This window comes from Emys orbicularis, chromosome 5 (assembly GCF_028017835.1).
Source record: "Emys orbicularis isolate rEmyOrb1 chromosome 5, rEmyOrb1.hap1, whole genome shotgun sequence".
Classification (NCBI taxonomy): domain Eukaryota; kingdom Metazoa; phylum Chordata; order Testudines; family Emydidae; genus Emys; species Emys orbicularis.
The window spans coordinates 36,060,048-36,085,895 of record NC_088687.1 but is presented as its reverse complement, the minus strand read 5'-3'; the positions used below and the strand labels follow the sequence as shown (position 1 = coordinate 36,085,895).

Here is a 25,848-nt window from a genome sequence, read left to right as displayed (position 1 = left end):
AATGCACCACTCATAAATATTTAAATTCAGCAAGCCACAACCAAGACTTGATTTACGAAAAACTGCCCCCCAAAAAACAAAAAAACCCTAAATATAAACAGCAAAAAAAAAAAAAAAAAAAAAGATAAATGTTAGCATTATTCCAGTTTTTTTTTTTTAAAGTTGAAGAAAAAGATATTTGCTGCCAAATTAGTAAGATAAGTGTTATATTTAAAGAAGGGCATTGAAGCACACTAAAGAAACCTGAGGTAAGCATAATCTGTACAAAATTAAACTGTCTCTCTCTCTTTTTTTTTTTTTTTTTTTTCCTTTTTTGGCATTTTTAACAAATTTGCAACATTCTGTTTTTATACTTTTAAAGACTGCCTAATTTATTTTATAGCCATTGTCTGACAAGAGTAGCAAAACATTATCAATAAATAGTCCTTATTTAGTTTGTACATCATTTTGTTAAAAATGTTTTGATGTCATCCATATTTAGTGCTGCAACTGTAAACGTACAATAGTTAGTAAGAAATTAGACAAAGTTTTCATGTCCAGTAACATAATAAAAGGCCTTTCAGTAACATATCTAGAAGTTCCCAGTGCAGTAGGAAAACATGTTCAATTCCCCTAACTTTGCAATATATACCAGCATTAGCTTTCATATTTCTATAAGCATTTTAAAGGCATATCCAAAGGAGGTGTTTGGCCCCCACCCCCCACCCACCAAAATAAAGTTTACGATCTCCTCTTAGATGATATTGTAAACTGACTCCAACACCTGGCTCCCAGAGCAAGTAAGCTATTATCAGAGGCAAGAACATCCAACTGTTGATGTGCAGCAATCCCATCATGCCCTGCAGCTAAAAAAAACAGGAAGTGGTCACTGAATATTACTGCTATTACTGCCATTGCTGTCAGTGCCATTAGTCTCTGAGGAGATTGCCTTGTTGATGGAGTTAAGGTTGGCATCAGATGGCATGGCATCTCTGCGTGGAGGCATCCTCTCATTAATTCGATCTAAGCCTTTGGCTTCTTCAAAACTAGTGATCTTATGCTGTGGTGAGAATCCTTTGATAGCTAAATAAAGGATTATTAAAAAAAAAGAAGGAAGTTAGCAAAGTCAAACTGTTGGTATTTTATCAATTTATCAACAGTCAATAGCTGAGAAATTCCCCCATTGTGATGAATAAAATGACAAAAATCTGACAGCACAATAGACTTCTTACTGTATTTAGAAAAAACTGAAAAATTAACAACCAATGTCTCTCGCAAACCAAATGTCTTTCAACAAGATTAAATTCCAATATTTTTTTTGTCCACTTGAGTTTGGTTTAAAATATTATGAAGCTGACATGAAGCTACAATTTGTAATTATGAGCATTGCTCAAGGCAAAACGACTATTTATCTATACTTTGTTGTAATAAATTAAAGCCTTACAAACATTGTGTCCAACCTTAGCATCCTTACTCTGGCAAACATCCCAGACTTTCAAGTCCAAACATGGACTTTCAAGGACTTATTTTTGGAGTAAGGACTGAATAAAGACTTGCATACTGTGCCAATCAGAAATTATGTATGGCACAGAGTGATCAATTTGATGGATACACATTAAAGATACCAAACAGGGATAGTTCTATAATCCTTTTGGAATGCCTTACAATTTATTAATCACGGATGAACTGCTCATGTGTTACTCAAGAGCAGTAACTTTCCCTGTCATCACCTGGGTCCTAGAAAGTAATTTGGTTAAACTGGAGTAATTCAGTATGACATGGACTAAAAATATTCTTCTGGCATATTTGTTCCTCTTAATGTTGAAAATATATCAGCATAGGACCCAATAACTGAATTTAAAAAGTCAATGAATCTGTCCTTCAGCAAGTACATTTTCATTGATCTCAGCAGGTGTCCACAGATTAGGCAAAAGTATCTTTAGAATCTGATACAACTATTGTATTACAGGACTTATTTTTGAAGATACATCTATTTAAAACAGAAGAGAAAAAGGCAATGTAGACAAAGAGTTGTTGACAGCCATTAATATAACTTATTGTAGCCTTCCGTGCCTTTTTCTCGTCTATTCAAAATCAAATCAATTTACCGTATTTCCAGAACGTTGGTTGCGTTTTTGTTATACTTCTGCCTTAACATGCCATATAGCAGAGATGGTGTGTTAGTACCAGGAACCTGCAAACTTGCCGGGACAACAAGGTAAAGCAGTTTGAGAGATAAACATTTCCCCTCCCAATCTGACCCAACAGAACCACACCCTACCAAAAAGAAAAGTTTCTGTAAATTCAGCATCCTCTCCCAACTCTGAAGCGGCTAGCACTTTTCTTCTTAGTACCTCTTACAAATAAGTCCCTGGTACCAACATACCACTCACTGAATTTTGTGGGGAGCGTGGAAAGCAGCTGTCATGCTGAAATTTTGCCAACCATTCCTGTGCAAGTGTGTGCACTAATTTGTTCCTCAGGATTAATTTCTTTAACCAATTTAATGGATGTTTCATATTTCAAGTAAACTTTGATGTGCATGGTTTTTTTTGCATATACTATTTTAACATAATGGTGATTACTCAATTGAAGGGGGAGGAGAAGTGGAAAGAGGGCAAGGCCCACAGCAAACTTCTTTAATTCCACCCCCAAAATAAATATGTCTAATGAACACCAATGCCAAACCCTTAAGAAAAGTTTAATGGATGGGTTAAACTGTGTTAAGCTGGAAATCTTGTCTCCTCTTCTGCAGCCTGACCCTTCAAGGTGCTCAGCCTACTGGGAGTTGTGGGTGCTGATCATCTCACAGGATCAGGCCCTGGTGAACAACTACAGTGACGCTATTTTTAGCTTATATGGGGAAATAACCTTTTATCTGGCATTTGTTTGCTTTATTTAGTAAAAATATGTATGGCTAGAGTGGCTACCCAGTGATAATGGCAAATGAAGGAATAACTTGAAGAATGAATATTCCTGGAATGGGGCTTGCATTCAATCAGTTTTATTTCAAGCAGACATATTATAAACCTTAGTGCTGAAGAATGTGCTCTGCTGTAGTTGCTGGTCAGACAACGAGTATTAGCACTTGACACTGAGAGTATACTAAACACGACACATAGTCACAGAAATCACAGAAAACAGCCAAACTGTCAACGAGAATGCACACTGCAGATTAGAATTTGCCAATAGGAATAGATAATTCCAACATAAATAGCAGCTCACTCACTGCTATTTAGAAAGCAGTTGTATTTTCTCTTACTTATTTTGTTCTACAATTATGTTCCCTGCTTTATACAGATCAAAAACAAATTCAAATGGCCAAAAAAGGCACTTTTAACATCATACCAAAAGACCATGACAATGAGATTTTGTTTTTTGCTAAAAAGTCAACTATTTTTTAGGGGGGCAAGAACAAAATACAACTGAAAAGAATTTTGTTTTAAAGGGGAACTTTGAAATTCTTCTTCCAAAACTTTTATTACTGATTGCATACTGTATATACATATTTAAATATAAAGTTAGATATTAACAGTATGGTTAATAAAATCACATGTGGATTAAATTAAAAGGATCATCAATAAAGCACCAAAGTTTGCAATACTGAGCATTCATAAATCTTCTGAGGCAGCCAGTCTTTTTAGATCTGTAGCTTAGATGGTGCTGGTGCTAATGGTTGCTCTAATATAAATACCCAGTACATTAACTGACACTACCAGAAGAAACGGACATCTTGCAGACAAATGTCTCATGTTGTTTTACTTTTTAGAGAGACATAAAAAACATGTTGAACTGTAACAAAGAACCATTCAAAATTATTTTTTTACTAGTGACTTCAGCCCCGCCACCCCCAACCATGTTTATAAAGTTGCGTGTTTTCTTCTTTATCAATGATAGCAGAAAATGATTTGAGGCAGAGAAATGATTCAGCCCTAAGAATACAGCTTATGCGCTATGTGTCAAAGAGCATTTACTAACAGCTGCCGTGTCCCCGTCTCTTTCAGCTAAAAGTCCCCTCGTCCCCTTGTGACGCTACTCAGTACTTAGTTTAATGTACACAAATTAGAACAACATTGTACCTTTAAGAAAAAAACCACAACAAAAGACTTTCCCCTTTAAAGCAAGTATACTTTGGTTAATACCGAGCCACAATTGTTAGCCCACACCCACACACTCTGTACAAGCTACAGCAAAATGAATACACCCAGCAGAGCCCTTATCTGTTGCAGCAACAACAGAAAGGGGACTGGCCAATTTACCTTCATCAGCCTCAATAGCCTCAACAGTCGCTGAAGGGAAGAAAGGGGGTAGCAAAACGAATGAGAAAAATGAGCAGAGGATTTTAACTCTAAGAACAAGTCAGTGAATAGCAAAGGAGCTAATAACTAATGTTACTGTAAGTGCTGGATTTCGGCACAGAAGACAACACAGAAATGCTACACAAGGAACAGAAAAAGTCTAGTTTGCAGGCTGGTTTGAGCTGTAGAAAATGTTTTGGGAAGCTGAAGGATTCACAAATTAAACTTTAAGAAAAAACAAATTTGACAAATTTTCTTTTAACTCAAAGAAGCTGACAAAAATATTTTCCATATTGTGCATCTGACCTACACAGTGTGCTGTAAAACTACTGCAGCATTTACCAAAAAATGTGTCAAAAAGGGCGGGAGGGAAGTGGCATAAAGCCAGCAGAAGAAATTCACACCATTTATTATCTCAGTTTGGAGAAAACTAGTTGCTGTTAGTACTGCGCAGGAGTGAAATGTCATTTAAGAGAAAAGGGCAAAATTTACAACTTGTAATATAAACATTTGTTTTCTTTCCTGACTTAAAAAACCAAAACAATAAGACAGAGGGTTAAAACAAACTGTGTCTCTTTTACTTGCAAGTTAGCTCAGTATCAATGCATGTCCCAGCTCTATCTGCATACCTCCCTCATTATACCATCATCTTTGAAATCCAAGCATTTTTAACATTGTAAATCAGATGGTATTTAACACACTGTAGGGATAAATATGAAATGTAAGGCTGCTGGTAGCAAAAAAATAATCGTTTGGTCAGAAAAAGAAAAACTTTTATGGTTAGGAGGTCGCTGCTCTGTAATGTACACCGTTGTTGATCAATTTTTAAAAAAAATATCCCTATTAAAAATAACCAGTCAGTTTGAATTTGTTCTTACAGCCAGAGAGTCAGAGAGTCAGAGGCTGAAGTGGGCAGGAAATGCAATCTAACATATTGATGGCACAGCCAAGATATTTATTAAGAAATGTTGATAAAAAGACTACTACTTTAGAAAACAGATTAAGAGTCAAAGCTTTTAGCTTTTCCCCTTTTCTTCAACTTGAGACGATTTTTTTAAATAAAAGTAATTTTTTTTGTAATTATGTTAAATATAGCTTGAGATCAATGCTAAGAGATGTATATTGTCATCCTGTTGCATGGAGAAGTCACCCATGGGAATCCACACACACCACAGTGAGCCTATATCTTGCAGGCTAAAAAGTAAGAGGATGGTAAATCAAAGGACTTGAAAAATAGAAACAAAAATGAAACAACAACTAAAAGAAATAGAATGACTGTGGTTAGAAATTAAGATGAGTAACTGGATCCAAAGTAGCACCGACACATTAGAAATAAATAATAACTACTAAAATGTGTACTTCCACAGAACTTATTCGTCAAATTTTCTGTTAATACATATAGTACTATGAAAATGTGCTAACATACTATGTAGGTATCAGAATAGTTGGTGAATGGTGTACTCTGTGTTAAGTAATGTAATGGTTTGTGTATAGGAATGTTTTACTAAGCCAGAATGCTGCAGTATGAGGGGATTTTCCTTTTAGCCATTTTAACTAGAATTTTTTGGCAACATTCTAAGTTAGTTCGGTTCCTAATTTTTTCACTGGATGACAACAACATTTTCCTTGGACCAAATTCTCTGACAAGTCTAAAGAAACGATAATGAGAAGAGCCTGGATAAAGACCATAATTCTACTGAAATGGGCATTCTGGTGAATCATATTGCAGCATTTTCAAAGCAGAACATTACTCTCTGTGTAACACACAAGTCACAACCTTCTCCCCTCCTCCCGCCCAAAAACAAACAAACAAACAAAAAAACCACACCACAGAATACCTGAATCTTCTAGGTAAGAGAAAAGAGACAGTAAAGGGAAAAATACAAAGAGAAAGAATACTCCAGGAAGGAAACAGGAAAATAAGAGGCTGAGATTGTGTTAAAAATATAAAGCGAATTTCCATTTCTCACATGTATTGACAACAGAACTATATTATAGAAATATAAAACATTCTTGGGTGCCTGGCATATATTGAATGATAATCAACAAAAAAAAAGAGCATATAGTAATGTTAAACACTCTTTTGCAACTCCAAATTCCAAGAGGAATATTACATCAAATGTATCCCTGCTACATACTTACAATATCCCTGTAACATGCCTTGCTATAAAATTGGAAAGAAAAAGTGTATTGGGCTTGCATACATAGTGACCAGAGTATTAATAAATCCCTTACTTCAGATTCATGCAGATTGTGAAATTGCTTTCTTTTATGTACCTCTTCCATCATCATTTAGAATCGTCAGAAGATAAATTCCAATTCTAGAACTATTTTTGTTGGTGATTCTCAATGAGGAAGGAGAAGATAGACAGAATACAGTTTGATTGTCATTATTTATGCTGAATCTGCAGTACTGCAAATAGCAAAAGAGTTTTTATAGTCTCTATTTTTTTTTCTTCTATGAACTGTGTGTAATCAAAAGTACCTTTATAGGTAATGCTGATTTATCATGTTTGTAAAGTTTATTTTCTGATTTCTCTCTCTGAAAATCAGTGGGACATAATAAGTCTTGAAAAGTGGCCTTATAAGAACTACTCACAAAGGAGCAAGTACTACAAACCATCTGTTTTATTTTGTACTTTAATTTTTTCCTTTGAAAGATTGTGATTATTTTTCCTTGGCATCTGCAGTTCAGTCTATCGTTTCATACATGTAATGGCACACAAAGACAAACATGCTTACCGCTTTGCAGAGTTTGCTTCCCTCCAGAGAGTACACCACTGGGCAGCATTCCTGTTGGAGTCAAACCTTTCAGTGTCAGCACACTCTCACTCTCTTCTCTGTAGAGAGGAAAAAGAAAATCAGTATTTTTTCTTTTCTAGGATTGGAACACAAGCGGTTGGACTGAGGAAAATACATTCAACAATACAAGTTGCATCCTCATCTTAGTGCCATTTTAATGTTTAGGCTGTCTTTCCAGGGGGCAAAATTCACCCTTGTGCAAAGGGCCTGCATGAGGCACCACTGAAGTCTCACTTATGCCCTACTTGAGATTTCAAGTGGTGTATAGGTCTTGCCCAGGTCCTCTGCACAGTACTGGATGTGGGCTGTTATTCAGCTAATAATGTAACTTGGCCCTGTAGAAGTAAGTATGCAAATATATAGAGACACTGTAATGTTGCTGTAAACCAGGGGTGGCCAAACTGGCTTGCGACCCACACGCGGCTCTTTTACAGTTAAAAGTGCAGCTCGTGGAGTGCCCGCCCCCATTCTCCACCTACCTGACTGTGGGGGAGGGAAGAGAACTCAGGAACTCTGCCTTACAGCAGGGTGGTGGGGTAGGGGCTTCTGCCCGGCGGGGAGGTGGGTTTCAGGGCCTTAGCACCGTGGGGCGCGCCTGCCGGGGCTCAGGGCTTCACCAGGTGCAAGGCTGAAGCTGAGCCCTGGTAGGTGCCTCCTGCAGGGCAGAAGCCCCAAGCCTCAGCAGGCAAGCCCCGGCTCTCAAACTTCTGAAGATTGTCGTATGTGGCTCGGAGGGTCAGTAAGTTTGGCCACCCCTTCTCTAAGCCATCAACATGGGAACAGTGGGACGATAGGAGTAATAGCACTTGTTAGCAACACATTTAACCCCTTCCTATGCTACACTCTCCCAAATCAGGGCTTTTTTTAACCATCAGCTAGACTAATAGCCAGGGACGTAATTAGTTGATTGTCAGTCATTATAAGGTACCCAGCAATAAGCAAAAGCATTAAGTTGATGGGAAGTTTTAGTCTTAACTTCACCACTGCTACTGTGACAATGACAGTAAATTAGCTTAGTTCATGCACTCAAGGAAAATCATTTTAGGAAATTTGAGGAGTGAGTTTTGCAGGTTTCCAAATATAGAAGTGTAAAGTGTATCATTTTGAATGCACGAGGAACAGCATAAGGAAGAACTCCTCATCACAATGACTGAACAGCTTGAAAAGCATCTCAATATTGCTTTAAAGAAGTATAATGTTGTTTGAATTGATACTTGCTTAGAGCAAAAACTGAAAACTGCCCCAATTTCTTTAAGAGAAGCAAATTTTGATGTATTTTTCTTTGAAATGTGAAATTATGTTAATCTGATGGAAGCCAAAATGCACACACACAAATGCAGAATTTGGCCCCAAGTGAACGAGATGGTAATGTATTTTTCTCCACTAACACCAAGAGCTGTCAAGTAAGTATTGTTTTTGTTTAGTAATAATGCAGGGCCCATAGATTTCTCTATTTAAGAGCTTGTCTCTTTCCCCTGCAGCATATCCATTTTAGATTCTATTTACAGCCTGAAGATTATGCAGATTGTTTTCATGATTTAAGAACCCAAGTCAGATTCTCTCTTCCTCTATACTCCAATCAGGGCACAAGCAAAGGTTTGAATGTCAAGCAGAATTAACACTGCATTTGTATCACATTAAAGGGTATTAAACACCAAGCAAGGTTGAGAGCCCTCAGTTGATAATCTATTTCTGAGAGAAAATTCATAACCTGCGTTTTGAATTGTCACTTCGCCTCATTTGTGATTGATCTTGGAAAAGGATTCCAATATTTCTTATGGATTTACCTTTACAGGGTGTTTGTAAACAGTATTTTCCTGCCATTTCTGTTTTGATGAATTAAGAATATATTGGGTATTTCTCAAGCACCTACTGTAACACAGTATTTTTTGCTAACCCTGAATTGCAGCATAGCCTTCTTTTCCCTTTTCTTTTGCTGTTCAGGTATTTTATTTCCACCATAAAAATATGATCACAAAAATATAATTCACTTGAAATTATTTATGTGGTCTTATCATGAAGCACTGATGTCATGTAGAAATGGTGGCACTTGTGGCATTATGTGATGTATCCTAAACCTACCTTTGTATGACGACTTTTTCTTAGGGAAATTAGCAAAAGAGTGAAATGCCATTTTATCCCCTGATTTTGAGGTGGATCTTATACTTTATGAGCTTCACATATGTGGAAAGCAGCTGTCTATCCAAGTTATGTCAAAATGGCAATGTGTCAACTCACCTTCACGGTGTATAGCTAAGGAGGTTATGGCTATTCTGGCTCAGAAGCTGATGATCCGGATGTGTTCATACTGTGTGTGAAGTGCAGCAGTATATGATTTTCTGGATGACTAAAAAAGGCTTTTTTGGAACTAGCTAAAAATAGTTTTAAGAGGCAGCAGAGACTTAAATAAGTAGAAGTGAAGATCCCTGGGCAAAAGACACCAGAAATTGGGGGTGGTCCCAGGTCCTAGTGTGACCTCTATCCAACCCATGTCCACAAAAGAGTGGCAGATCTGAGGCAACTAGGGAAATCTAGAAGAAATTACTATAAAGTGAGTACACAATTGGTTAAAAAACCATATTCAAAGAGTAGTTATCAATGGTTTGCCATCTAACCAGGACAACACATCTAGTGGAGTTCCACAGGGGACTGTCCTGGGTCCAGTACAATTCAATATTTTTCATTAATGACTTGGCTAATGGAGTGAAGAGTATGCTTATAAAAATCTGTGGATGACATCAAGCTGGGAGGGATTGCAAGCACTTTAGAGGACAGAATTAGAATTCAAAATGACCTGGACAATTTGGAGAATTGGTCTGAAAACAACAAGATTAAATTAAATAAAGCCAAGTGCAAAGTAGTACACTTCGGAAGGAAAAAAAAATCAAATGTGTAACTACAAAATGGGAAATAACTGGCTAGGTGGTAGTACTACAGAAAATGATCTTGGGGTTTATAGTGGATCACAAATTGAATATGAGTCAACAATGTGATGCAGTTGCAAAAAAAGGTTAATATCATTGTGAGGTGTGTTAACTGCAGTGTCATACGTAGGATGTGGGAAGTAATTATTCCACACTTCTCGGCACTAGTGAGGCCTCAGGTGGAGTGCTCTGTCCACTTCTTGGTGCCAAACTTTAGGAAAGACGGGGACAAACTGGAGAGAGTCCAAACGAGAGCAACAAAAATTATAAAAGGTTCAAAAAACAATCTATGAAGAAAATATAAAAGAACGGGTACATTCAGTCTTGGGAAAAGAAGACTGAGGGGGGACCTCATAACAGACTTCAAATGTGTAAAGGGTTGTTATAAAGAGGATGATGATCTCCAATTGTTCTCCATGTCCATTGACAGTAGGACAACAAGTAATCAGCTTAATCTGCAGCAACTGAGATTTAGATTAGATATTAGGAAAAACTTTCTAACTATAAAGATAGTTAAGTATTGTAATAGGTTACCAAGGGAGGTTGTGGAATACCCACCATTGAAGGTTTTTAAGAAAAAGGTTAGACAAACACCTGTCAAGGATGGCCCTGCCTCAGCATGGAGGGAAGGTTTAGATCAGGGGTCGGCAACCTTTCAGAAGTGGTGTGTCAAGTCTTCATTTATTCACTCTAATTTAAGGTTTCGCGTGCCAGTAATACATTTTGACGTTTTTAGAAGGTCTCTCTCTCTAAGTCTATATTATATAACTAAACTATTGTTGTATGTAAAGAAAACAAGGTTTTTAAAGTGTTTAAGAAGCTTCATTTAAAATTAAATTAAAATGCAGATCTGATTAGTTTAGTGCAGTGGTTCTTAACCTGGGATGCAAGATGCCCTTTCTGGGGGTGCGAGACATGCCAGATTTTTTTAGAAGGTAAATCATCGAAAACACAAATTAAGCACAGGCACGTAAGTACAACTACTTTGTTTCATCAAACCTATATATTTATTAACATTATACATGTTTTAACGATTACTGTAATATACAAAGTTTTTAAGTTTTTAAGTTTTCAAGTTTTTAAGCTAATTGTAGTGTAATTTTTGATAAGGGCTGCAGAGCGCTGGGACCAGGCCAGGAGCAGAGCCCTGGGCTGGCTGCTGGTACCCCAGGCCGGCAGGAGGGCTGAGCAGGGCCAAAGGCCCGGATCCCGGCTGGCAGGGGGTCGGGTGGCTGGAACCCCAGACCAGCAGCGAGGTGAGCGGGGCCAGCAGCTGGTATCCCAGGCTGGCAGCAGGCTGAGCGGGGCCGATGGCCGGGACCCCGGCTGGCAAGGGGCTGGCAGCTGGAACCCAGACCACTCAGCCCGCCGCCATTCTCTGCCAGCCGGGGTCCTGGCCGGCGGCCCGGCTCAGCCTGCTGCCGGCTGGGGGTTCTGTTCACCCAGGTGGGCAGTGGGCTGAGCGGGGCCGGCGGCCGGGACTCTGGCCTGCAGCAGCGTGCCAGTAAAAATCGGCTCGCGTGCTGCCTTTGGCATGCCTGCCGCAGGTTGCCGACCCCTGGTTTAGATGATGTTTTCAGACCCCTTCCAGCCCTACATTTCTAGGATTCTATTCATACAGACAAATTGGCTTCCATATGCCGTTTATTGTGATTGGGTTATCCTAACAAGACCTTAAAACACAAGGTTGTTGTAATGTTCAGTGATCACCCAGGGCTAGATTCACAGAAGGATCTAGGTGCTTAACTGCCACTTTAGGTGCCTAAATCCCAGAATCAAGCCCTACTGATATTCACACAAGCCTTCTCAGCTACTACGGAACTCTGTAGGCACCTAAACCCACTGGCTGCCTACATTTTTCTAGTATAAGATCCCTAGGTGCCTATGCCAGGCATGCTGCAGCCTCACTTTAGGCATCCAGATGCCTAAACCCCAGTGCGATTCATGGATTGGGGAAATAGGGGCATTCCTCTGCCTAACTTGCCTGTGGGGCCTGATCCAGTAAGTGTGCTCTGAGTTTGCTTACTGGATCGGGCCCCTGCAGGTGAGCTCACTCAAAAATGGCTGGTAGAAGGAAGTGGTGCCAGGGGGATTAAGAGGACATTCCTCATAACTTTTTAGCCCAGTGGTTAGGGTACTCACCTGGGATGCAGGAGACCTTCGGTTCAAGTCCTTTCTCTGAATGAAGGGGAGAAGGTAGTTGAACGGGGATCTGCCACCTCTCAGGTGGAGTGCCCTAATCACTGCTCTATAGGGTATTCTGATATCTCTAACTGCTCCACTGTAAATAATGAAAGAGTGTTTGGGGGAGAGAGAGAGCACACGTATGTGCAAGCATGAGAATGACTCTGTAGCCTGGGGGCTGGAGAACTCACCTGGGAGGTGGGAGACCAGGATCCAGTCCCCCTCGCTCCAATGACTTTTAAAATTATTTATCCGCAGTGGAACAGCTTCAACAGGAGAGTCTGAGGAAGCCCCAAATCAGAATACCCTAAAGCCCAGTGGTTTGGGCTGCTCCAAAATCTTTACCCCCTCACCTGGAGGGGGGAGCTTGAACTGGGCGGTCTCCCATATCCCAAGTGAGTACCCTAACCTCAGGGCTAAAGGTTATGAGGGAAATCGTCTTTGTCCTCCTCCTCTTCCCTCTCCGCCAAGAATCCCAAGCAGAAGGAGGCACCTCCTGCAGCTCAGACTTAGGTACTCATCTCCCTGAGAAGGGCAGGGCTTAGGACACATTGTTCTTCTTGGCATCGCCCATGCCAGCTGAGACAGAGAGCTGCCCAGCATACTGGTTTTTGTGATATTCTGAAAGACCTACCTCTCGCTAACCATTGTATAGGGAGCCTAAGCACCTAACTCAGGTTTTGTGGATTACAGTGGTTTTCTACATGCCTAAAAATGTTAGCTGATAACCTAGCCCTCAGTGCTTAAGGTGCTTAACAACAGATCTGCTTTATTATGACTCTGGTTCTAATTGGCTGTGGATAACAAGAGCTTCATAGTGCCCCACCCAGATTCTCTGTCTAGGAAGCTCAGCCCTTAAAGGCATAGTCCTCAATACCAAAGTTGTGTCTGCTCTTTATGGATATTAAAGGTCCAGACCTGAAAAGCACTGAATTGCTCCTGCAAGGAGCTGAGTGCCATCAATATTCACTAACTTCAGCATGCTCAACAGCTTGAAGAATCAGGTACCACAATTCCCCATCCTTCTGTACCATTATGCAGTGTGCTGTGATCTTCCAGAGATACAGAAATGCAACTATCTCTGATGCAGAAGGCAATAGAAATGAAGGTTGGTCTTGCTTTGAACAGGGGGTTGGAACAGATGACCTCCTGACGTCTCTTCCAACCCTAATCTTCTATGATTCTATGAAATCTCTTGTGGATATACTTCTTTTAAAGTAATTTGGAATCTTTGTGATGAAAGATGTTGTACACGTAAGGCCAGGATTTTCAAGCATGCTTCAAATTTTGCCCTAATTGAAATACAGTATTTAAAAGGAGGCTGTTTTTCAGAAAGCATTGAAACTGTGAAAATCAGACGTCTTTAAGGGGTCAGACTAGGTGCACAAGAATTGAACCACCTCCAACTAAGCACCATTAGTTACTCTTGAAGTCTGTACCATGTAGTATAAATTGTTAGTGTATTATTAAACACCAAATAAATCAGATGAGCATCCAATATCAAACTCTTTTGTAGGTTTTAGTCTAGACTTTTATTAAGCCTTTTCCACGATAAAAGATGCTCAGAAACATAAGCTGGGTGCCACAGAGTCTACTCTTGGAGGTTATGGTACAAAGTCCTCTGTCTCAATATGCTATTTAAGACCCTGATTCTGAAGTCTGCAACATGTGGGCCACCAGCTGTGCCCACACTGCCCACTCATTGTAAATTGCAGGACACAATCAAGTGATTCCAGTTAACTTCATCTGTAATCTTGAGCGTAGCCTTCAAATATTTGTTTTTTTGCCAATCATACCCCTTACTTGAAAAAAAATATCACATCAAATGACATTAAGAAACACACTTGAAAAAACAAACATTTTGCATTAATTGCAATAGCTATAAAAGAATTGCAGAATTGCACGAGGAAAAATTCCTTCTGCTGAGAGGAAGAAAATGAGTTTTCCAGAAAGAGCTGTAAGAATAGCACTGTACTGTATGTTTTCTATTCTACTTAGAAACGTCAGCTAGAAAGTTCTAAACATTAGGCAGCAATTAGTTCCTCCTGCTCATGTGTTATTGGAGCAGTGGAGATCAAGGGTAACAAGTTGCTATTGTTTGTGCTCATTTCCTGGAGTTTTAGTTAAATGAACCTGATGCTTTCATCTTTAAACATATTCACAGTAGCAGCAACTGAAATGGGTGACAATGTGTGACAGGAGGCTTCCTCTTTAATGAGACATGTGTTATGCCTCGCATACTCTCTCCGCATTGAACTCTCATAGCCGAGTGGCTAACAGAGTGAACTGTACACTTGTAGAGAAAGGTTCTTAATAAAAAACTCTGGATGTTGAGAATTTTAAAGGAAGTTTAACAGAAGTGCTGCAGAAGGAACTTGGTATTTCAGAATATTAGCAATTGACTGTTCACAGATAACGCGGGATAGCGCTTTGCAAAAGGGCTCAATGCATCTTGTTTGATTGGCATGCTGAAGCATCAAAAAGTTACTAACTGGGCAACGACACAGCGTTCTGGCAACTTAAAAAAAGAAGTCCTACCTTAGGACAGAGAACACTCTGGCCATTTTTCCTATTGCTCGGATCTTGTTCCTAATAACCTCCTTTCGAGCTGCAGCTGTTGCTCCTATGTAAAAAAAAACCCATTAAAATAAAAGGTAGTAACTTATAAGCACTATATCACCACTTTGTATTTTGAACACAAGTCTTTTACAAACCTGACGCATGTCACAGTATATTGATAGTAATTGGCTCTATCTTAGCGCAGTTTGCCAAACTAAAGAGCCATCTCTGTAAGGGAAGTTTAAAATCCCGATTTTGGTAATTTACAGTTGAAAATGTTTCCATCACTTCTGGACATTCCAGCCATCATAGTATAAGTCCCCTGATAAATGTATGTGATTATTTTCCTGCTACCCATTAAAGCAGCTTGGTTCTCACCCCTGTAAATTCATTTTGTGCTTCAAAAGTTGGGAACCTCACCAAATCATGGTAAAAACAAGGTCCTGAAAAACGAGTCAATCAAGGTGCTAAAAACAGCATTGAATTAATAACAGTATCTGTACCCTGAAATATCTTCAAGGTTTTATTTAGAAACAGTTAACAAAAATGACACAGCTTAAATGTAATTCTTAATCTTGCCACTTCAAATGAAAATAATAGACAATTCGTAATTATGGCTCAGCTTCATTAGACATAGCAAAATATATCATATAATATTAGGCATTAGCACATATTTCAATTTGTGGCCTCTGTCCCTGGGATAAAGTCCTTTCCTTTGCTTTTGGACATCTATAACTCATTCACTCTCTATTCTCTTTCCTTCATTGCTATAGCATCTAATATGCATCTAATATGCTGCTACAGAATATTTTCTGGTACTCCAAATCCTGTTGCCAGAACCTATATGCTCTCACAATACCAGGAAGTACTGAGATGGAGCAGCCTCATTACATTGTTACATATTAGAGCATATTACATTAAGGGCTTGTCTACACAAACAATCCACTGCAAGCTGGGGTGGAACAGATGATTTCTTCTATAAGCGCACTTTATGAACAGACATGAGGGATACAGGTTGAGCCTTTTGGGGCCTACTGATGAAGAATGGGGGAAGGAAAGCCGGTCTGCATTCATTGCCCTTCTCCTTCCCCACTCCTCCAACGTTGCACCCACATCCTGAAGCAGTTGACTGAGGGGAGCAGACCAGCTGCTTACACCTAAAGGCATGTTGGTGGGGAAGGGAAAGGTCACCAAGCCACAACAACAGACCACCCAAGGTGAAGGAAGGAAGGTCTGAGTGTGCAAATATGTTCAGGTCTCATTTAAGTGTGCTGGCAGCACCACTATAGTTAAGGTTGAAATGAGCTTGCCATTTAACAGCAGATTTCTCTAACTGCTCTAACATCCATATATGTATTGAGGTTTCCTTGAAAATAGCTGCTTCTCATTGGGGCCAGGTTAGGGTTAGTAGTACAAATTTGGGGTAATTTGAGCAAAGGGATCCTGAGATACAGTGCCCCTAAAAAAAAATATGACAGTATAATTTCCAGTTAACTTTTTCTTTTTTTTGCTCACACCTGTGGTTCAAACTACTGTACTGGTCCACATCACCTGATACCACCCTATTAGGTCTGATCTCAGCTAGCATCAAGTGCCACATCGAGGAAGCAACTTTTTAGAAGTTACTAGGTGTTGAAGATAGCTCTAGAAACTGACACGAGCCTGGGCGATGTGCTACACCGAATGATCTGTGAAGACTCTGCAGGACTGCTGCTCCAAGGTGGACAAATGTGTGTACAGGGGCCCTCATGTCGGAGTCACTTGGTAGCTGAAGGCAACAGGCTGTAGTCGCAGACCCCAAGGAATATGTATTTGAGTCCTGCCCTTGGCAAATTTCTGAGAATGTCTGCTGGACACATTACGACTTTTTGCCTGAATTTTGCTTTGGGTTAGTTAGTAGCTGCTAAAGAGCTTCTTTGGAAGTTTTGCCCCAAGAACAGCGCTTTCTCTTTAAGAGTCAATATTTTAGAGTGTTCTGAAATCCACATGCATAGTAACGTTCTTTTGATAATTATGGTACCTCCACTGGGCCAGGGTTAGAGTTAGTGGTGCATCTTTGAGGTCATTTAATCAAGTGGTACCTGAGACACAGCCCCCTCCCATAATGAGCTGATTTTAATATTTAAATTGCTCTAAAATTTCCATACGTACAGAGATTGTCTTGAAAACTCGTATGTAGCAACAGGAATTAATGTAGCTATTGTAGTGCAAATTGAGAGTCACTTGATCAAGGGTTCCAGAAATGCAGCCATTTGCTTCCTCTTCACTCCCCCATCCCATGAGCGCTACATAATTTGCAAAGTGCTCTAAAATCTACATGCAGAGGTATATTGCCTTAAAATTGGCATGCTAAAATCGAGGCTGGAAGAGAACTTGCAATACAAATTTGGGGTTATTTGATCAAAAGGTTCCCAAGACAAAGCCTCCACAGAATGGACTTCTTTTGATTTTCAAAGTACTCTAAAATCCACGCACACAGTGAGATTATCTTGAACACTGGTAATACCACAACAAGGGTACGGGTATGCTATGTGATTCAAATTTGGTGTCATTGATTAAGGAGTTCCTCAACTACAACTGCACTCAAAAGATCTGATGTTAATATTCTAATTGCCCTGAAAACCACATGCTTAGGGAGCTGGTCTTAAAATTTATATTTCACACCAGAGGCTGGGGTAGATTTTTGAAGATGGGGGAAGCGAGCATGTATTGAGATGAATGGGGCAATTCACAGCTATGTTGCAGTGGGTTGTGCAAACTCCTGTCCCCCTACACTAGCCCATGAAGTAAATTAAGAAATCTGGGGCTACCCTCCTGTCTTCCATGGTATCTCCACCTGGCAGATGTGCTCTATAGCCCTTTGGTTACCACTTTCCCTCCCCTCCACATGACCCCTCCAGCTCCAGTAGGGACATGGCACAGCCAGGAGGACAGAACTAATAGCTGAGTGGTGGTGAGGTGTTCCCAGGAAGACCTTCTCCCTTCTGTCCCCCACATACAGATGCCACTCAGTTATGTCCCCCACACTACCACTACTTCCTCAAAAGACAAGGGAAATTCACTGCCCCAAAATGTCATTAAAACAGAGGTTGACCGCCAATGCCATGTACTGTTCCAGAAGCTGAGTGCACCTACATTTAAAACTCTGATGACCTCATGAAGTAGTTAAGGTAAAACAAACGTAAACCTCCAAAACTGGGAGATACAGGATTAAGGCAACGTTTCCTACATCAGCACACCCACACGGCATTCTGCCCCCTTTCAGCAATGCCCCAATGAGTCCCTGGGGGAGATCATATAACTGTACCCATCCCAAATATTTGGAGGACAGTGTGAAACATATACAGGCATAGTGTGGGGAAAACTCTCAGGCCTTAAATTTTTTTTTTAAATTAATGGAGATATCCCATCTCCTAGAACTGGAAGGGACCTTGAAAGGTTATCGAGTCCAGCCCCCTGCCTTCACTAGCAGGACCAAGTACTGATTTTGCCCCAGATCCCTAAGTGGCCCCCTCAAGGATTGAACTCACAACCCTGGGTTTAGCAGGCCAATGCTCAAACCACTGAGCCTTGTCTTGACTAGGATAAAGATTAAGATTCGGTACAACCTATTTTCAACCACTTTGCCTGGTCCAATCAAACCACCAAAGACTTGCCTGGTGCTAATACCTATTCATCTTTGTCTTAGGGATTGCCTTTGAGACAGCATCTTTGGATAGTCCTGAGCCTTTGGCACAGTGTCATGTGTACCACCAGACAGCTAGAAATCCTCAGGGCAATTGCACAGCAGAGGGAAGATAGGGCGCATGGCACTGTGTGAATGTCATTGTAGAAGAAGGGTTCTGCTGAGCACTGACAATACGTAAGAGAGCACAGACGTGGGATGAAACACTCATAGTCCCATGTCGTCTTGACATACCTAGTGGAACATCAGTTTCTGGAGGTGACTGTGGCAGCCACTCTAATAGCCTTAAAACTCCACAGATATTTTTATGACTCTTTTATTCATTGTTAGATTTTAGACCAAAGAGAGGCCATTGCGATCATCGACTTTGGCTTCCTGCATATCACCACCCAGAAAACGGGATCCTTATTTCCTCTAGCTGTAGCTGCACCTTTTCTCAGAGCTCCGGCAACCTGCTGCAACTTATTTCTGGATCAATCCAGCTACAGCTAACACAGCAAGCGTCAGTAGGAAAGTATGGAGAGGAATAATGTTGTTGGATACAACACAGAATAACACTGCCCAACACAGAAAATGCCAGATTTTGTCACAGGGTGCCTATTGCTGATTGCAGAGGGCAGAGTTAAAGTTGTGTGGCAGTAGCAGTGTGGTCCCATGGGACCATTATCTTATCTCTATAGTTCCAGATTTTTAGAGGCTTATGTACAGGTGCATTTGACATTCTGGACTGACATGAGCCAATGTAGTCAACCTTAACGCTACATTAATTAGTGACATTATTTATGGAAGTCTTGCACACTGAATTAGTTACAATTCAGCATTACCACAAAGCACAAATACCGTATACACTTCCAAGGAAAATAACCACTTGCGTCAGGCAAACAAAATTCTGATATCTTAAAAAAAAATTACCTCCAGTTTATAAAAGCCCACATTATAAAAAAGTACCAGATCTTCAAATGATCATCATCATCTTAGGAGTGCACTCCTATAGAGCTCTGAGTGAAAGAAAAATGGAACTTGCTGAATGTCCAAGAAACAGACAACTTCTATGTAAACCGAAGTCTTAGCTGTCCAAGCTCCGAATGCAAAAAGAAAAATACTCCATAAATGCAGATCTTTCAGTCCCAGAATTCAATAGGAAAATTAAATGAAAATTCCTATTTACAATTCACATTAAATTAATGAAATACCTATCAATGCTTTAACCACCCAACTATTTCCTTCACAGATGCCAGAACAGTGGTGGTGAGGGGAGGAAATAATGCAGTTAGGTGGGAGAAGGCAAACAGACCCAGAGAACTTCTTGCAATCACTTGTAGATGAGTAAGGTGCTCAGATAGATACTGTGGCAACGGGTATGATAGATGGAAGCCCAGCAAAAAGCAATGCGCCCCTAGCCTCTAACATGTATCTTGCTTCTCTACAGTTGGAGCATATACAGTGACTACAGCTAAAAGCATTCAAGGTGAAATCCTGACATCACTGAAGCCAATGACAAAACTCCCATTAAGACCAGGATTTCACACTCTCCCTGTGTAGTTGTAAGTATCCTATAGAGAACTGGAGAATTTTGATAAAACTACATAGAAGATTTGCTGAGCGCTTTACAGAGCCTGCAGTGAGATAATTCTCCCAATCTGTGAGTTTTCCACACATTTCAGTTGATGGCAATGCAGTTGTTATACAACCCAGCTCAGTTGCCTATCTTGTTTAATAAGCTACTGCCAATTTCTCAATTGCAGCTAAACTCAGGATGGACTAAGAGTACAACTGAAAACACAAAGTTTTATAAGATGGTACTCACTAGTATTAACAAGATGTCTTGGTGGCAGGACAGTTATTTAGATGTGTTAGAAATTGTGACAAGAGTCTACAATTTTTTCCCCATACTTGTGCTAGTCTATTTTATTTTCTGTGCTCCTATGAACAATAGCTCAAAGCTTTCAGAACCAGAAATAAGCCCAACTCTTTCATCCTTCATTAAAGAAAATGCCATGACCTCAAGAACTGTACTATGTAGTAACAGACAAACTGTGTGATTGACACAGCAACAGGTCATGCAGTAGGTGGAAATTAACCTTTTACCCCAAATACTGCACATTTTCAAAAATGTAGGCATGGGCTCCACACACAAAACATCATTCTGATTGGTGCATATAATTTCACAGCCATTCAGGAAAATACATGTGCAAGTTATGCACCCAACCAAATACATGTTTTCAGTTACCACCATTTGTGTGCTCATGTGTTGTAACTGTATGAACAAGCACAGGAATGCTTTTATGTACAGCTCCTGAGCCTCATCATCAATCATGAACATTTTGTCTTTTACTGTTTTGGGACATCTATTAAACATACCATTGTTTCCAGGTATTTTTAATAAAACAGAGTAACTATTTCACCTGTCCTGAAATCACAAGTCTGTATCTTAAAATGTAAAATGAAGACAAATGTTTTAGAACGGTCTTTCCAATAAAAGACTACCTTTTGTTCTGTTAAGTGTTAGTGAATCATTCTAAACAATAAGGAAGTGTGGGTTAAAAGTCATCACCATGAAACAAGGATCACCTAATATTAGAAATAGTTAAATGGAAGATTTAAATGACAATTTAACAGTAGTCAATTTCTCTTCTTCAGGGATTACAAGGGCTTATTTCTACTTGAACTACTATGTAATCTCAGTTTTCTTCAACTAGAATTGAATTCTCAAGAAAGAAAGACAGTTTTTATTCCTTTTTCTTTTTCTTTCTCTTTCTTTCTTTTTTAAGAAACAGCCTCCACCTACTCTGTTTGTCTTTAGACCTCTAATCACCTGAGAGCATCCCTTTTCTTTTGTGTTACAAACCCACACTACTTGATTTTAAAAGTACATTTATTTCTTCAATCACTGTTTAAAATTCAATTTACAAAACAACTACTTTTCAGAACTAGAAAAAACAGCAAGAAATAATCTTATCTGTAAAAATAAAAATAAGTATAAAATGTACTTAACCAGATAATAGGCTCGGAGTAAAATAAAGTCAATTTGATAGCACGCACATAATATACTGTTAAAAATATTAATTCTGAGAACTTTCTGACTCAATCGCACCTTCTAATGAATAGTAAAGGCGAGCAAATAGTTTTAAAATGTATCTTTTTCTGTTTGCAAATTGCCTACAAGTAATTTATGTTTTTGAATTTTTATTTGCCATTCAAAATTATTTGCCAAATACCTTCTGTGAATAACTCGTGTCTGTAGCTTATTTAAGAGCAATTTTGAGTATAGGATAGTCACGACTTGAGATTGTTTTGTTAATTTTGATTGGACACATAGGTCACATGGTATTATTTCTATTCCCTGATTATAAAAACAACTCTTAGAATCAAGTTTCCGGTGTAAATACTTTGGTTTATGAGTTCCAACTTCACCCCTGTAAAAAGGGATACACCAAAACCTGTGTGTTACTTCAGATGGACTTAAATCCATGCTTAAGTGGGAATTAAATGGTTCATAGACTGCAAGTTGGCCATCTGCAGAGGTGAATTTCACCCTTTACATACGTTCTCTAATATCACTTAAAATGTACTTGTTCTTTAGACATTCCTGCCAGAAAATTAATTTGCTAGAGTATTTGCATAAAGGGGGACAGGAACACAGCCAAAGTTAAAATCTGTTTTTTTTATTCAAACATTTTGAATATTATTTTGTAAGCAGCTATTGCTCCTGATATAGTGAACAGCAATCTGCATAGGCAGCTTGTTTGACACCTATGATATTTTACTTTGCCTGGATATGTGATTTATACCTTCAGACTTAGAAACAGTGCAAGGAAATATCAGTACAGTCTCTTAAAATATTCTGTGAGTGCAGGGCTAAATGGATGGATAATGCTACTGAGTGAAAAAAAACCAATTAAGTCCTTCTTGATGTTATAGAAAATCCCAATAATTTAAAAACTGTATTTAGCACTAGGAAAATAATATAAAAATTAATTAAATGTAAGCCCTTCTAACTAATTTAATACCTTTCTTCTGGGCATAAATAGGATCTTCTTATGAAATTCCAGGGGGAGGGGGAAGAAACGGATCAGTGAAGTTTGGAGAATAAAAAAAAATAATAAAGAACATTTGACAACATCAATGGAAAAGCAATATTTATGTAAAGTCTGAAAAACAGAAAAGAAACAAATTAGGTAGGGAACAGCCAAAAAGAAAGAAACAGAACTTAATGATGAGAAGAAAAGAAATACTGTTCTGCTTAATCTGAATTTAATGTTAGTAAATTGTGCAGTGAACTAAAATGCAGCTAGACAATCAGAAACTAATCCTAAATTTTGAACCTGCCATCCATACATGCAATAGTCACTTTTTAAATCCTCCTATAATGCACCTGCTGATTTGATATTCTCATCAGGCTGAATAGGCTGGAGATGCCACTTCTGGGAAAGCCACATAAACCATCCCAGTAATACTGTATACCATGCTGAGATCTCTTCTCCCCAAGTACTGAGAGGAGATACCTCCAGTCTATATCAGAAATGCATGCACACCCCAAAGGCTAAAGGCAGTTCAGGGAGTATTAAAATATGAGTCACCAACTGCCCTGTTTCTGAAATGTCAGGGTGAAAGCAAAGCTGATATCACCCTCGTGAGCCATCGGCTTTGATCAGCATGGGAGATGTGCCTGTGCTACCTCCACCAAAGTTAATGATGCATGCTGCATTTACGCATTTCCCAGTATGATCAGACCAGAGGATTTCGCACTAAGCAATTTATAGTAATCAAATAGAAGCAAATATTATGGATGCAAATATTTTTAATAAAAAACAGCTCATTTTTAATGCAATTTAGTTGCAGCCATCAGGGTCCAGGCACATCATTTCCACTGGAGCACTCATTTGTCACATAGGTTAGGAACTGGTCTCTACACACCACTGCTAAATAGTCCCGTAGGGATAGCATCAACGTTGTCAGGAAGAGGTGTGAAAATCTCAGTATTCCTCCAATGAGTATTCTTCCAGAAATGAAAACAAATACATAAAATTCTCCTTTCCCACTTACCCAAGGAGATTATTATGCAATATCTATTGTTTTCTCATTTGGTTTTATGGGGAAAAAATTGTCCTTTGTTACAATTAAGGGACTGATTGACTTGTGATGCTGAGACTACTATATGTGCAGCTAGTAATATACACTGTCTTACTAATAATAGGTTTAGCTGTGATATAAGACAGTGGCTTCTCCTAAAGGTAATTCAGTCTTCATGTCAGCTCACTTCTGAGTCTGCCCCCAAATAACGATCACTGTGTTGATCAGTGTCCAGTGGGAATGTTTCATAGATTACTGTCCACAGTGGAATGGAAGTTTGATCACCAAAACTGCATTTCGCTTAATAACTCAGTTTAGTCTTGAGGTATACTGCTTTATTCACCAAGCCCCACAGCTCCCAACTGGTGACTAAATGCAGCACTTAAAATTATGACTGCCGCTTTTTCAGTGGCAGGATTTTAAACCTGAGCTACAACATTGAAGGTGCTTTGTGACATGAAAATTAAGCCAGGTAATTAAGAAACCTCTTTGTGACAGATCATGAGAGTGCAGCACACAAAGCAAGCAGTACGTTTGTGTCAAGTTGTCTATTCTATTATTGCATCACTTTAATTAGTAGCTCATAAGGTTTTTAATTATTTCAATCAAATGTGTTAGGCCAGAAATGCTGCTAATTAAAATATGATGGTACTCTGGATGTATGCTGGTTAGTCAGAAGTACTCCCGTTGCTAGGTGATATGTATGATGTTCAAACCATACAACACACTAGTTAGCATTCACCCAAGACATTCTTTGATGTAACAGGTTACATACCAACTACCATGACAAGCAGGAAAGAAGGGGAAAAATAGGATGGCAAGGGAAAACTATCCAAGTTTGCTATATTATAGATTTAACTTTTCTGTCTCTTTAAAGCAGATAAAATTAAAAAGCCAATGCAACCAGCCAATGGAACACAAGCATTTTGGAAGGGCATTAAAAATGTTATTTAGGACCCCCCCGCCCATTAATAGACACTGCCTATAGTGAATGAGGATCAGGACCGGATAAATATCTCCTTTAAGCAAATTAAATTTACTGCGTGCTATTTCACATCAACATACTCTGATGGCAGACTGGAACATGCATGACCCAGGTCACTGTTGCTGATTCACAAGAACAGCATGCAGTCAAGTTGGGTGGGTTTGGTGCTTTAATTTTGGAAGGGGCTGGTGATGTGCGAGAGGTAGAGGGATAGAAGGTAAGAAAGGAGAACTAGTGGATGCTGAGAGCTCAAATATTATGATAGATCATTCTCCTTCCTCCTGCTCAGTGCTTTTGGCTCTCAATGCACATAACGAAAGTCAACGAGGAAATGCAAAGAAAAACACTGCATAGCCTCTGTGGTTCTCACGTCAATTATGTGGGAACCAGGGATAGTGCTTGTATAGATCAAATGGAGAGGAACAAAATCAGCATGAAGCCCTGGAAATATGGCAGTAGTAGGCTCTGGAAACTACAGATGGTGCAAAAGAATTCTGAAGTAGTCATGTTAAAGAAAACTATTCCATAAACCAAAATGCATGTGTTATTTTAACTATCAGGCATTCTTTTCCAAGGTACAATTCTTTTAGGAGGCTGAACAGTAGATGAAGGAAGGAACAAACAGAACATATTCATTCAAGGGAATGAATGCAAAGACCCTACAAAAGTGTAGACACAAGGGGCTAAAATAATCATCAGCTTACATCAAGGACACAAATGAAAGGAAAATACCCCTCATATTGCCCTAGAAGCTAGGGTACAGCCTTTCCTAGTGATGGAACTCAAGATATTTCAGATGTAAAGACAGGTCACAATGCAGTAGAAATCATTCAGAATGCATTGTGAAATTATTATTACATAAATAAATAAATAAATAAATAATAAACAAACCCCACACAAATGCACACTTAAGCCCTGATCCTGCAAGCCACTCCACACAGGCAAACTCCCTATACCTACAAAAAGCTCCAGTGCCTTCACTGGGGCTTTGCACAGGCATAAGGCTATACCCAAGTGGAGTAGATTGCAGGATCAGGGCCATAGTTTGCATTTTACAACTAGGAATGGATAACAATGTCAAACAGACATGAGCTAACCTGTGTTTTAGTCTCATCTATACCTTCTTCCTGTGAATGTTTTGGATATGACATAGTATTTGATAGGGACAGAATTATTCTAATATTTCTGTTGGCTCAGAGGGACTATGGCAATAGAAAGAAAAACAGAAAGAATAATCCTCAGTAGATTTAGACAATAACTTAAAAACCTATAGAAGTGGGAAGTATTTAATTGCTCCTATTTGGAAACTTAATATGAATGCAGAAAATAATTTAATATACACATCTGCAAGCCAAAAGA

The 25,848-nt window shown here is 39.2% G+C and overlaps 1 protein-coding gene across 1 annotated transcript in view; it reads right to left on the bottom strand.

The window, feature by feature from the left end:
- Positions 1-336: 336 nt before the first annotated feature.
- Positions 337-25,848, bottom strand: part of PPP3CA (protein phosphatase 3 catalytic subunit alpha) — a 302,711-nt gene continuing 277,199 nt past the window's right edge. Inside the window, exons 11-14 of the mRNA XM_065404734.1 lie at positions 14,726-14,810; positions 7,020-7,117; positions 4,239-4,268; positions 337-1,062 (exon numbers count right to left, since the gene is read on the bottom strand). Coding sequence (XP_065260806.1) covers positions 866-1,062; positions 4,239-4,268; positions 7,020-7,117; positions 14,726-14,810 — 410 coding nt within the window. The 3' untranslated portion in view covers positions 337-865. The remainder of the gene's footprint in view (positions 1,063-4,238; positions 4,269-7,019; positions 7,118-14,725; positions 14,811-25,848) is intronic.